The 13,299-nt window shown below is 46.6% G+C and overlaps 1 protein-coding gene and 1 long non-coding RNA gene across 2 annotated transcripts in view; one reads left to right on the top strand and one right to left on the bottom strand.

Annotated features, from left to right (window-relative positions):
• Positions 1-12,090, top strand: part of nt5dc1 (5'-nucleotidase domain containing 1) — a 41,103-nt gene extending 29,013 nt beyond the window's left edge. The window contains exons 7-12 of the mRNA XM_048986382.1: positions 426-600; positions 2,426-2,523; positions 5,049-5,170; positions 8,142-8,318; positions 10,226-10,394; positions 11,954-12,090. Of these exons, the coding sequence (XP_048842339.1) occupies positions 426-600; positions 2,426-2,523; positions 5,049-5,170; positions 8,142-8,318; positions 10,226-10,394; positions 11,954-12,066 (854 nt within the window). The 3' untranslated portion in view covers positions 12,067-12,090. The remainder of the gene's footprint in view (positions 1-425; positions 601-2,425; positions 2,524-5,048; positions 5,171-8,141; positions 8,319-10,225; positions 10,395-11,953) is intronic.
• LOC125715129 (uncharacterized) lies at positions 4,287-12,040 on the bottom strand. Its single transcript, XR_007383935.1, has 3 exons — positions 11,942-12,040; positions 11,032-11,849; positions 4,287-6,083 (listed from the first exon to the last, which is right to left on the bottom strand). It is a non-coding gene; the product is annotated as an uncharacterized LOC125715129 (long non-coding RNA).
• Positions 12,091-13,299: the final 1,209 nt, after the last annotated feature.

Genomic DNA, 13,299 nt, shown 5'->3' with positions numbered 1-13,299 from the left:
AGCACAGCTGGTACTACACAAAGCGCTGTCCTTACAAAGAAACGGAGGCTGAACCCATCACTGACGGCCTGTGCTTCCTACAGCGGTGTATATATGTGTCTGACCACAGCAAACTGAAAATCTTATTTATCTATCACTCAAGCACATGGTTCATCTAATTGTCTATTTAATTATTTAGTTTTATTGTAAAAACCTGAATGCACCTTTTTGTATGTCAAAGTCATCTTTGTAGTTTTTAAATCTCGACCGAGGCACCGTGGAAGAATTCTGATGTACCTCTGTGCAAATGGCAAATAAAATTTCAATTCAGTTTCAGTTCAGTTTCAGTTCAGTTCAGTTCACATATATTTTCCAGGTGAAGTGTAAATACAGAAGGAGAGATTTAGCGCTGACGCTGATCCTTTTGTGTGGTGGTATCCTCCCAGAGGATTCCGGCTGGTATTTCCCCAGCGTGAAGAGAGACCCAGGCCGGTACCTGGAGCCCTGCTCCGACTCCCTGAAAGCCTGGCTGCATGCCATGAAGACCTCCGGCAAGGTGCTGCTGCTCATCACCAGCTCCCACAGCGACTACTGCCGGCTGGTGTGTGATCACATCCTGGGGTGAGTGTGGGGCCCGAGGGCTTAGGGGGCTGGGGGCCTAGCCACACACTTCTGGGCAAGAGATTCATGTCGTCACATTCCAGATCCGTCGCATCATTTCTGGTCTGGGCATCACACCCACACCTACACCCTCTGAATCACCCACCCAGCTTCCGGATTGTCACGTCAGTCGTGTGGGTTCCAGCGTACGCCTTGGACATCTGCTGTTCACTGGGTTTCCCTGTCCGCGGTGTGAGCAGATGTGGTTGCAGGAGATCTTTTCTGCCTGATCTCATTGCTGGTCCTTCGGGCCACACAGCTGATACCCCAGAAGTGACAGAGATGGGACACATTGCATTGCTGCGTCTTTGAACAACCACGAGTAGGTGGACACTGACTGGGTGTCTTCCTGTCTTAGCTGCATCATGTATAGCTGCAGTAATGGGTTCATTAGGACTGGAAATTGCCAACATGATAACATACTCAATGCAAACATGACACCGGTGTCCCAATTGGATGCAACAGCACATTGCCATTGCATTTTGATGATTAACACAGCAGTTTCGAAACAACGGAAGTACTAAAATGTAAAATTTGGGCACTAACAGCCATTTTCAGCCAAGGATGAGTCAGTATTTTGAAGAATGTTGTTGCATAAACTTTGCCGTTCTTTGTGCCTGCATAAAGTGCACATTTCTATTTTTAAAACGGGGGGAAATAGAATGAAAACATTTGTTAACATGTATGTTAAAATTTCAGAGACGTTTCTCTGCATTTTCGCATTGCAGTGCAGAGAGCAAAGCTAAAAAAAAAACTGCATATTTTTAATCAGCAGACGCAAAAAAAAAAATAACTCTGCTACCAGTGTTTAACGGTACTGCAGTAAATATTGAGGAAAATTGTGACAATCTTTGAATTTAAAGATTAATTGCAGCCATCTTTCTTAATCAGTCTCCCAGCGCAGTCCCCAGCACAGAGCCATTCCTTCTGTGTCCTGTGGGAGTCCTGTGGTGGAGCCTCTTCCTGTGGCCATTTCCTGTGCCCCCCCCCCCCCCCCCCCCGTTGTATTTCTGCCTCCTACCAAAACACTGCAAACTTTAGCATCTCAGAACCACTGCCTTTGATTAGCATCTTTCTGATGTGCGTAAGGTTATCGGGAACCTCTAGTCCCATAGGTCTGGGTAGGCGGCCAGGGTTTTGTGAGTTGAGCTCAGGCTCTGCAGTGCTTAGACTGATGCTTCCTCCCCAGTGCTGCTCCTCAGGTCGGTCCCTGGAGGAAACATCTGGAGTGGTGTGGGCAGGCGAGTTGCCTGTGTGGTGGCGGCCTAATACCAGGGACTCATCGGGCCAAGAGTCCACCACGCTTCTGTGGTTTTCGCTCTAGACCATCTGGGAAGGAGGATAGTTCTTGTTTTGCCGAAGACCCACAAAAGCCCGAGCTTCTTGCGACTCGGTCGTGGGCTGGACGACACAAGGCACAGCACGCAACAATGAAATGCGTCCTCTGCATTTAACCCATATGTGACATAGCAGGGTGCAGCTAATTCAGTGCCCGGGGAGCAGTGCCTTCCAGTGCCTTGCTCAGACACAGTGTTCAGTGGTACCTTGCTGGTCAGGGATTCGAACCTGCAATCTTTCGATTACAAGTGCACTTCCCTAACCAAAACTAAACTGGGAGTAACTAAACTGTTTAGTGTTTCTGCATTTCTGCTGTGAGCAAAGCTTGCCAACTTAAAATATTAGTCTCCCTGCATCATCCAGATCACCGGGCCGTTTGGGTTCCTCTTGAGTCTGTGACCTCTCACTCGGTTTGTGCTGGCATGCTCATTCGAAGTGGCTGTTTCAGGAAGGACTTTGAGGAGCTTTTTGACGTCGTCATCACCAACGCCCTGAAGCCCGGCTTCTTCTCGCTGGTCCCTCAGCAGAGACCCTTCCGGACACTAGGTGAGTGTCTTTCACGCATGGGTAGCGCGTCTTGTGTAGGAGACTCTAGCCATTCTCAGGATGATACGGTGAATCAAGACGTCTTTTCCGGTCCTGGAGGTTCAGTTTGCAACACAGTCTGTAGATTTCTCTGCTCAGACACATGTACTAAACTTGGTAATTAGCTGCTTAGCTGATGTCATTGAGCAGGGAAATCTGCAAGCTTTCTTGGATTCTGGCTTTTCAGGACTGGAATTGGATGACCCTAAAGTAAAGGTTGCAAATTGCACTCTAGTTTGATGCATTTTATAATAGTAAAATTGCAGATAGAATGTCAGCTTCCACAATGTTGGATTAGCACTGAAATACTGTGCTGCAGATACATTCTGGAAAAGAAAATAAATGGTAAGCAGAAAGAAAAACATCCATCCATTAAGAGGCATTAAAAAGTGACCCAGATTTGGGAGTGTTAGGGTAGTGTGATTCATTTTTACAGTTATGGTATGGATGCATGGAGAAAGGCCATTTCAACTGATGTATTGTTTGCAGTAGAGAGCAGTGCTGTTAAATCTTTTCGCAAAGTGTATGTGCAGTTACTGTCATTTCAGTAGCTTAGCTGTGATCTCAGTGGTTCAATGTCCTTGTCCCTTTGTACACGATCCCTGTGAATTCAGCTGGAGCACAGTTCAGACTCCTCCAGTGAACCCCCCCCCCCCCCCCCATCCCTGGGGCTGCTTTCGACTTTATGTCCGTCTGGCCTTTCAGCGCCGCATTCCAAGCATTCCTCTTTCCGCAGAGGTCCTGCAGCCCCTGCAGACTGGGCCACGTGTGTCGTTTCAGTCCAGGCAGTGTAGCGCCCTCGGAATGAACTCCTGTCTGTCCATCCCGTTAAGGAACCGTTAAAGTGAGACTGAAACTGATGGTGTTTTCTTTACCTTTGCTTGTTACCATTTTGTTTGTATTTACCCCCCCCTATATGTCAGGTCCAGACCAAGACGATTACGTCTAGACAGAGCAGTGCATTCTGGGAGCTATTTCAGGCACATTTATAGATGACTCTGAAAGGCGGTTGTGGCAACTGGTATTGATTATTGAGTACTCAGTATACAGTGCATTTATTTGGTTTACTTATCTGATTCCCTCTGCTTCGATAATGCTCCATAGCCACTGGCGCTGGCAACGTCCAAAGCAATATAGCCAGTTATAAAATGAGGAAATTGAGCCAGATGTCTTAAACTTTGATTCATCTGACGTAAACTGTATTAAGCACAGGCTGTTTTATATAAAGACTCTGTAACGAAAGATTTCTGGCATTTCCTGGAATTATGTGTATGGAATGAAATCGTCAGGGTCCTCCCTGATAGCACTGTGTACGATGACTGCTGGGAGACGTTTCAGCGTACGATGACTGCTGGGAGACGTTTCAGCGTACGATGACTGCTGGGAGATGTTTCAGTGTCTCCGTGTCTTATTTTGACCTCGCTTCCTCCAGGAACCAAGACCTCGGTGTTCTGATACGCTGGCTGATGTTCACCCTCGATTATGGTCTGGTTCCAAAGAAACGAAACTCCCTACAGTCAGCAGGAACTGCTGTCAGCTGCTCACAGGAAGGACGTTTTTTAAGAGAGGAAACTTCCCAGAAAGGAAGCTGATATGTAATTTATTACGCGTCTTTATTTGATGCTTGACTCCGTGTCTGAACTTCTTTGTTTGCTCTGCAGTGCGCTTATATCCTGTCGTGCTCATTTCATTTGATTCATTTGAGTCACCTGAGACTATGAAAGCACTTGAGATTATTTTTATTTTTGTACCACACAGTGTGAGGGACAGATAGGAGCATTCATGAATGAGCTGGAATGCAGATGTGGGTCCATAGTAGCTACAGGGAATGGAGACTGGGGAAGCATCGGCAAATGCACTGACAGGGTTAGTAGGACGTATCCCACATGCGTAACAGGATCTGTATCCGCAGGGCGAGGAGAATTCCCAACGTTATACGCATCTTTTTTCCGAGGCCAGTGGGCCTCATTGTCATCTTCCAGCTACCCAATCTAATGACAGCCGCTTCTCGGTAAATCCAAAGTAAATTTGTTCAAGAGACTTGCCATAGTTTTAAATCGTATGTTGCATTTGAGTTGTATGTTGTATGTTGAGTTTTTATTCATGTTTGTTGCATTGTCCTCTCTCTTTCATTGTAGCCAAATACTCCATTAAGCTGTTTTGACTTTTTTTATTTCATTGTTCAGTACTTCATTAGCTTTTTCCAATCCCGGAATCGTAGAATCCCATTTGCCGTCTTGCGTAGTTGCGTTTGCCACTGTAGTAGAGAAAGTCGGCAGCTTCATCTCTCGAGCTACATGGTGGCATCTGGTGCAGGAAGCAGAGCAGGTCTGTGCTGCTTCGCTGGACGGCTGCTCAGGTCGCGAGATGTTATTTCAGCTGCAGTCTCCTCCAAGGCCTTCTACAGAGGCGCCCTCTGTCAGGCGGGTCTGCAGCGAGTTCCTCCCTGCAGGCCTTGCCTCACGACACGTCGCTCTTCCTCGCAGTGAATGACGTGGAAGAAAGCGAGGGGCTGCCATCACTGGACAAGCCGGGCTGGTACTCCCAGGGCAACTGGCCCCATCTCCACGAGCTACTGAAGACGATGACTGGGAAAGCCAACCCGAAGGTAGGACAGGACCGAGTCACCAAAGGGCAGTGTGTCGTCTCCCCTTACTGACTAATGGTGATGAAAGCGGCCTCATTACTGATCATGCTACTCATTAACAAACTCTTAACAAAGTACATTTGTGGAAAAATCATTCTAAAGATCAGTGTGACTGGAAAATCTAATGGGTATTTTACGAAACAGTACCGTAACCACTGGACAAACGCGTATATGGGCATGGGCAGTATAGCATATGTAGTATAGCATGGACAGCATATCATGGGTAGTATAACATGGACAGTATAGCACTGACAGTATAGCATGGACAGTAAACCATGATTATAGCATGGGTAGTATAACATGTACAGTATAGCATGGGTAGTGTAGCACTTACAGTAAGCTTGGATAGTATAGCGTAGGTAGTATAGTACTGACAGTAAACTTGGATAGTATAGCATAGGTAGTATAGCACTGACAGTAAACTTGGATAGTATAGCATAGGTAGTATAGCACTGACAGTATAACATGGCCCCTAATTGTCCCTTAACCTCAGTTTGTGCTGGCAGATTAATAGAGATACATAGACCCTTGCACTAAAATGAGGACGAGCATATTTAAACCCAGCACGAGTGAAGAAGGCCAGCTGCTGAATTGGAGGACGTAAAATGGGGTGGGGGCCACAAGAGTCTCAGGGAAGGACGTCCGTGTCCCCCGTCCATGTCGGTCCACAACCACACGCCCCTGCCCTCTGTGTCCCTCAGGGCCGGCTGCTGAATGCCCCCAGTGTTCAAGGGTGCTTGGGAGGGGCGACTCTTCATGCTGTGGCCTTTTCAACCCTGTCCACTTACAATATAGCCATCAGTAACCTGCAGGCATGCAGAATGGCGGCCCTGTGCTGGACCTCGGCCTATAGCTCTGCCCTAGACACGGCTCTCTGGAGGGGAAAAAAAACCACATTTTTTTTGGGTCAGAACTACACCTGGAAGCGTTGATGTTATTCATAAAATATGAGGCTGACATTCCCGAATGCAGGCCTCTGGTAAAGAGCTGTGGAGTAGTTCTCAGAGCTTACTCTGCTTGGCTGAAAAAGTGGCATTTTTAACATTCATCTAATGCGTCTGAATGAATAATGTTTTATAAATAGCACCAAATAAAAATAATTTATGAAGCCTATTACCTGTTTTTGTGACCTTTATCATATCTTTACTCTTTCCCTGTCAGTTTAATTGAAAAATTACATAAAATTTGTTGCTATATGTTACTGTATTAAGATTTAATCAGTGAAATAATATTACATCATATGTTTCACACCTTATTGTACTCCAATGAAAAAGGAAGTGAGAATAGGGCTCAGTTTGAGTGCTGTGTATTTTTACATTTGTTTGCAATATGAGAGCTTTCACTGGAATTTTTCTCTGGAACCGGAACTTTTTTTTTTGGAACCAGGGACTTTTGTTGTGTTCACACTGCAGGAACTCGACCTGATTGTGGTTCCTCAGAGGCAGTTCTAGAATCCTCCGGTGTTTTGGTGTGACAGTGTAGTTTCGTATGAAATTAAAAGGTCATCGTTTCTGTCACGTGCTGTGGAGGCGGCGTACATGAAAGTGTCCAGGAGCTACAAAAGTTCCCGGTCGAGACGGCCCAGGAACTTGTAAACCGGGACCAGGTTCCGGATCTCTGGTGTGAAAGCACCGTACGTGTCCTCGCACCTTGTCACTTTCGCTTACCTTGCTGCCGTAGACACAGGTATTTCCCTTTGGGATCAATAAAGTTCATCTAGTCTGAATGAGGGATTAGTGGGTCATCCTGTCAGATATTACACAGACAGGTGTCACATTACTCTGGGCTTATATCTCCTGTTTACCGCCCATGTGTGCGGTATTCAGAAAATATCTGTGAGCGGGGGAAAAAAATACAACCCCCCACCCAAGTTTGCCAGAAGGAAGACTCAAGCAGGCCCTCCGCAGAGACTCACTCCTGGTGTTTATTTTCGCACTCCCCTTAACCCTGCACATGGAACTGCCTGGTCACCCCCACGATAAGGCCTGAGACATTCCAGGGCAGCTCTGCAGCCAATGGGAGCACAGGAACCCATGCAGCTAATTTACTGCCTTTGCCAAGCCCCACCTTACATTCCTCAGGAAAGTGCAGTCAATGACTCTTTAAAACAGCGCTTTTAGACCTGAAATGTTCTCATTATCTGGTCTGGCCAAGCCCCTGTAAAGACTTTTACTTTTTCATGAAAGGCACCTCAAAACGACCCCTTGAGAAGAGTTACTCTTGGTGAGAGGTTTAACAGCCAGTGCTGTTCCGGAGGAGTTAACATGTTGCCTGTTTGCGGACCCTCGACTGGCTGGCCCAAGCGACACTCCATCGGTTTTTCCCAAATCCCGGTATCCGTCATGGAGCTGTAGCTTTAATTCCCCTCATGCAATCTCCTTGAAGTAAAATGTTCCGTTGCTCTCTGCCTGCCAGGAATAACTCCCATCAACTTTCCATGTTGAATGTTTGTCTTTTTTCTTTTTTATAATTGAGAAACTGTGCTGTTAGTCGGCCCCTCTTGCGCTCTTTGTATGACCCGTCTGAACATGTTCATTCTTGCCATCTACGAACGCAGGAACATAAACGCATGGTCGATGACTCTCTTCTCACTGTCAGTGTTTCTATCCACATTAGTCTGGTCAGGAACGCAAGACGTGGCGAGGAGAAAAAATGTGGACCTGGTACATGGATATTGCTCTTAATTGCTCTTCACATCACTGACTGTGAACGTCCCCATTAAACTCTAAAGTAAAGATTAATTGTGTATACACTGTGACATTTCCTTCCTTTGGGGGTGGAGTGTGACTCAGTGGGTTAGAACACTGTGATCTGAAGATCATGGGTTCGAATCCTAGCGTTGGCAGAGTGATTTAGCTCCAGGGCTTGGGTGACCCTGCTTTGGAAAAGTGTCTGTCACGTAGATAAATGTCGACATCTCATGTCCCTGCAGGTGGTGTATTTCGGCGACAGCATGCGCTCAGACATGTTCCCGGCCAGCAGCTACGGGAAGTGGGAGACGGTGATGATCGTGGAGGAGATGGAGGGGGAGGGGGTCCCACGCAGCAGTGGGGGCATCAAGCCGGGCGACGTGCAGCTGGAACCGCTGGAAAAGAAGGGGAAGTATGATGTAAGGGAGCCCCAGTGGCCGCCTGCCCTGCACGGGGTCACCTACCCCCCAGCTGCTATCCACAGAGCTTCTCCTGGAGAGCCAGTCTGCACCACAGTTTGCAGATTTCCCTGCTCAAACACACCTTCTAAACCTGGTAATAAGCTGGTAAGCTGAATGAGGTTTGTTTGAGCAGGGAATTCTGCAAACTGTGGTGCAGATTGGCCCTGCAGGCTGGACTGGGGAACCCTGATCTACCGGAGACTTTGTGTGTGTCGTCAGACCCGACATCTGACGATGACCATGATATTACAGCTGCTGTGAACATCTTTCTCGAAGCAGGGGTGTAGGAAAGGAGAACATGATGGGGTTTGTCATGGATGGAGCTTCATAAGATGGGTGGAGGAGGGAGGGAGAATGAGAGAAGGACACACACACACACACACACACACACACACACACACACACACAGACACATACACACAGACACAGACACACACACACACACACACACACACACACACACACACACAGACAGACAGACAGACAGACAGAAAGAAAGAACAGAATGCATCATATCTCTTGTGATACGGCTTCCTGTCTCGCGGGACCCGGAGTGGTAAGACTGCAGAGGAATCACTTCGTGGAACCTGTCACTGTGCAGAAACTGCCGCACCGACTGTGAGCCCAGCACAGCTTCCGTCCCTGTGAGTGAGGGCTCACTCAGACCCCCATTAGACACGCCGGTCGCTGCTCAGAGTCATTCTTTTTTGTAGCTCTTGACAATGGTCCTTGTATCTGGATGGCTGTGGCTGCGCTACCCAGGACCTCCATCTAACCCCCATGCATTCTGGCCTGACCGTCCCGTGGCTGTTTCCATACGTTTATACAATGTTTTGGTGGAAGTTCTGGCTTTGATGTCACTAGATTTTTGCCAGAATATGAAACACACAGATTCATCTCTGATTATTTTGCAGAGATGGGATGCTGAGTGACCCACACCTCGCTTTTGTCTCACTTATTTCTCAGGGATTCTGACAAAGGCTTGATTTTGTGGGATATGACACAAGCACCTCGACCGGATTTAATACTTTGAAGGCTATGGTTGGCCTGCAAATACATACAGCTTCTTATATAACCAGAAAGAGAAATGCATTGGTTAGAAGCACAATGTTCTCCTTTATATACATGAAAATTTCCATGACCTTCAATGGTAATTACTGACAGGAAGTGTATTGTTTTGGTAAAGTTTTTAAGCATTTATATAAATAAAAAGTATATTATATATGTTATATAATTTGTCTATATATTATCCAAATATATTGTGATATACACATTTATGAATATTTCTGGGGTTTTTTTTTATTATTATTTCTTTGGCTGACGAATTGTAGAATTACCTCTGTTCAAACGCTGGACTGTCCCAGGGAATGCAGGTAGCTGATCAACTGATTTATGCTCATAACTCCCCAAATCCCGGATCCAGAAGAGTCATCTGTTTCTCTGAGTCCTTTCTTGGTGGCCTGAAGTATCTATTATAAATCACTGTTGAGGGATTAGCCTCAGAGACACAGAGCTGTTCTTCCACGAAAACTATTAACAAAGAATGCATTTATGTTTTCGGGAGATTTCTATTAACGCAGCATTTTTCTGTGTAGGTCAGCTTGAGGTACAAATCAAGGTTAAACACTGCTGGGTAATGAGTGGGAAAATGAAGACGTCCAGCCCGCAAGGAAAATCAGAGCAGGGAGGCGGGGTTTGATGGCTGGCGGCGCTGAGCAGTTCCTGGGCCCCGTCTGTTTTTACCATGTCAGCTCACAGGCTAGAGAGTGAAATCGTGAATAAGATTTAGCCAGTCGTCCAAAGCCCGCCTTGGGTCGCCTCAGAGAGCGCATCCCTCTTTGCTGACACGTCTGGCTTGCTTCCAGAACCAAGGCATGAAGACGCCGTCGGCCAGTTCTGAGCAGTGGGGTTCCTACTTCGTGGATGTGCACAGGGGGACTGAGGGCGAAGAGGAACCATCCAGGCTGACTTGGTGCTGCCACAGCATCCACACGTACAGCAGCCTGGCCATCCCCAGCGTGGAGGCCATCGTAGGTACGCTGTGTGACGGCCAGCCCCGGGCTTAACCCGAATGCCCGCATACACCCCAATGCCCACATCCCAGCATACACCCCGATGCCCACATCCCAGCATACACCCCGATGCCCACATCCAAGCGTACACCCCGATGCCCACATCCCAGCGTACACACCGATGCCCTCATCCCAGCGTACACACCGATGCCCTCATCCCAGCGTACACCCCGATGCCCACATCCCAGCGTACACCCCGATGCCCACATCCCAGCATACACCCCGATGCCCACATCCCAGCGTACACCCCGATGCCCACATCCCAGCATACACCCCAATGCCCACATCCCAGCATATACCCCGATGCCCACATCCCAGCATACACCCCAATGCCCACATCCCAGCATACACCCCAATGCCCACATCCCAGCGTACACCCCGATGCCCACATCCCAGCGTACACCCCGATGCCCACATCCCAACATACACCCCGATGCCCACATCCCAGAATGCACCCGATTCTGTCCACATCCCAGCGGCTGATTTTGTAAGCTGAACTGTTACAATTTCATTTTAGATACGAACAGAGCATACAGATGTGAGGGGTCATGAAAATTTTTTTTTTTTAAATGCAGTTAATTTCTGAAAATGATACCAACCTTCTCTGCAAAACCCTTCAGCGCTCTGTAGCCTGCTGGAAAATCGGTTACAGATGAGTGTGCGGACCACAGTTTGGGAACCGGTGCACTACAGGGCAGAGACGCACACAGTCACGCAGTTTGTGCAGTTTGCAGACACTAATTCACGGAATTGCATGAGAAGCACGAGTCCCACAGGAAAGGCGCATACATACCCAGAGTGATGACAGGGTTTAAACCCCCAGCCTGAGAGGTCTAAGAGGAATGAGCCGCCAAATGACCTGTGTACCCAATAGTTGTGACGGCGGTGAGGCTAAGCCACTAACACCAGATTCCACTAAAATGTTCTCTCATTCTTATGGAAACTTGTGTGCTGAAGTATCACCAAGACGAATGTACTTGATCAGCATGGTCTCCTTTAAATCTGGGGTTCAGATGTTTAGATTGGTTTACGTCACACAAAAATTACACAAAAATAGACATGGTACAATTAGCTGAGCAGGAGGTATGAATTGTGTATGGGAAAATGGGACAAATCCCATGTATTCTTGGATCACAGAATTTTGTTTTCTGATACAGGATGATGCCATAATATTTGGGATGGGCGGCAAATCTACCCTAGTGTCCTGTCTCGCAGTGTAATACTGGTCTCAGACCAGTACCAGTCCTAGTTTATACCATTTATCTTCTCACAGACTGTCCACGCTGTAGTATAGGTCATCGGCCTTGTTGGTCAGGCACACAGACACAGCACCTGGGACCCCGTCGTCTTCCATTCAGAAACGAAGCTCGTAGTTTTGTAGTATTCCACAAGCATTTGGAATCTAGTCAATGGAGAACTTTAAAGCAGAACAGGAAGTATATAGACATTATTTTTCTGAGAATCTTAAATTATGAATTCCAGATTTCACAGGAAATGTGTCACTGTTACCCATTTCCTTAGATCTTCCGCTGGATTACAAGTTCCTGAGATTTTCCCCGGATAAACCCAGCACCACGGGCTACTACCCAAGGCCTCCGGATTCACTGCTGAAGAAGTTTGAAAGCGTTCCCTGAGGGGCCGTCCTCTTCTGGGCTGGGGGTCGTGGGGGGGGGGGGGGGGGGGGGAGAGGCTCTGCTGAGCCAGTCGTCTTTCGTGTGAATCATCCGTCCTTGTAGAGCACAGAGAACCTCGACACTGGCATATAAACCATGTGAATGTATTACCCATCATAACCACACTCAGTGGAGTTGGAGTCTTTTTTTTGAAACCGAAACATTGTTACACGAATTGTTACATGATGTGACTTGCAGTTGTACTTGTCGACATTAAATAAAAATATTACAGTTGCTTTCCCAGGGTGAAGGGAGGGAAGCCATAGAAGACTGTGTGCATCAATACAAACATGTTGTGCTCCGGAAATTGTGCTTAAGCTCTTAATCCATATGCTTGGTTACTGACATCGGAATCTGAATTTGCATGAGGTTCTTAATGGGTGTCGGAAAAAAAAAAAAATCCTCCCAGTACATAACTGGTAAAAGTGCTGTTCTCTTTGCTTTTATATTTTTGAATTATTTGCTTGAACGTCATGGTTTAAGCGTTTTTGCTTGCTCTGTTTTTGAAGGTAAATTGCTGTTTTTCTTTCATTCCTTGTGATTACATCATGCAGCAATCAGCATTCCATTTCCCTGTCTTTTAAAATGATATTTGTACAAGATAAAAACTTGAATCCAGACTCATAGCAGTGTTACTGTCCTGTTGTAGATGCAAAAAAATAAAAAATCTATCAGTATTTTCCATAAAATCAAGCACAGTTTTTAGTCACTGTGTTCCTTATTTTGGTATGAAGGTGAAGAAATACGAAATTTAAGTAATCGGTTTAAACTAACTGTGTTGTGTGTGAAATCTCAAAAGGGACTTAGGAAGCAGTGTGTTGTTTCGTCAGAGCCATGCTTGAAAGTCCCGAGCTCGTTCATTTTCTCATCGTATGCCAAAAATCACCGGTAACATTGTCCAGTCTGCTTCGTGTTCCGTTCTGGTGCAGCAGTAAATGTTGTGCTGTTGAGTGCTTGCGTAAAAATGTCGAATATTTGTGCTTCATTCTGCGGTATTTCGAGGACAATGCTTTGACCGACTACTGAAAGGAGGCATTTTCATTGTTGGTTCGCATAAAACTATTTGTTCTATTAGCAAGGACCCTGTACTGCATCAAATCTGTATGAAATCTCTTAGTATGAAATACCGTGTTATTACTCATTATGTGCCCTGTCAGACAGAATGGTTATTCTTTTCATTGTCCCTTGAGTGTA

This window comes from Brienomyrus brachyistius, chromosome 19 (assembly GCF_023856365.1).
Source record: "Brienomyrus brachyistius isolate T26 chromosome 19, BBRACH_0.4, whole genome shotgun sequence".
Taxonomy (NCBI): domain Eukaryota; kingdom Metazoa; phylum Chordata; class Actinopteri; order Osteoglossiformes; family Mormyridae; genus Brienomyrus; species Brienomyrus brachyistius.
The sequence above is the reverse complement of the archived record's forward strand: the minus strand, read 5'-3'. Positions and strand labels throughout refer to the sequence as shown.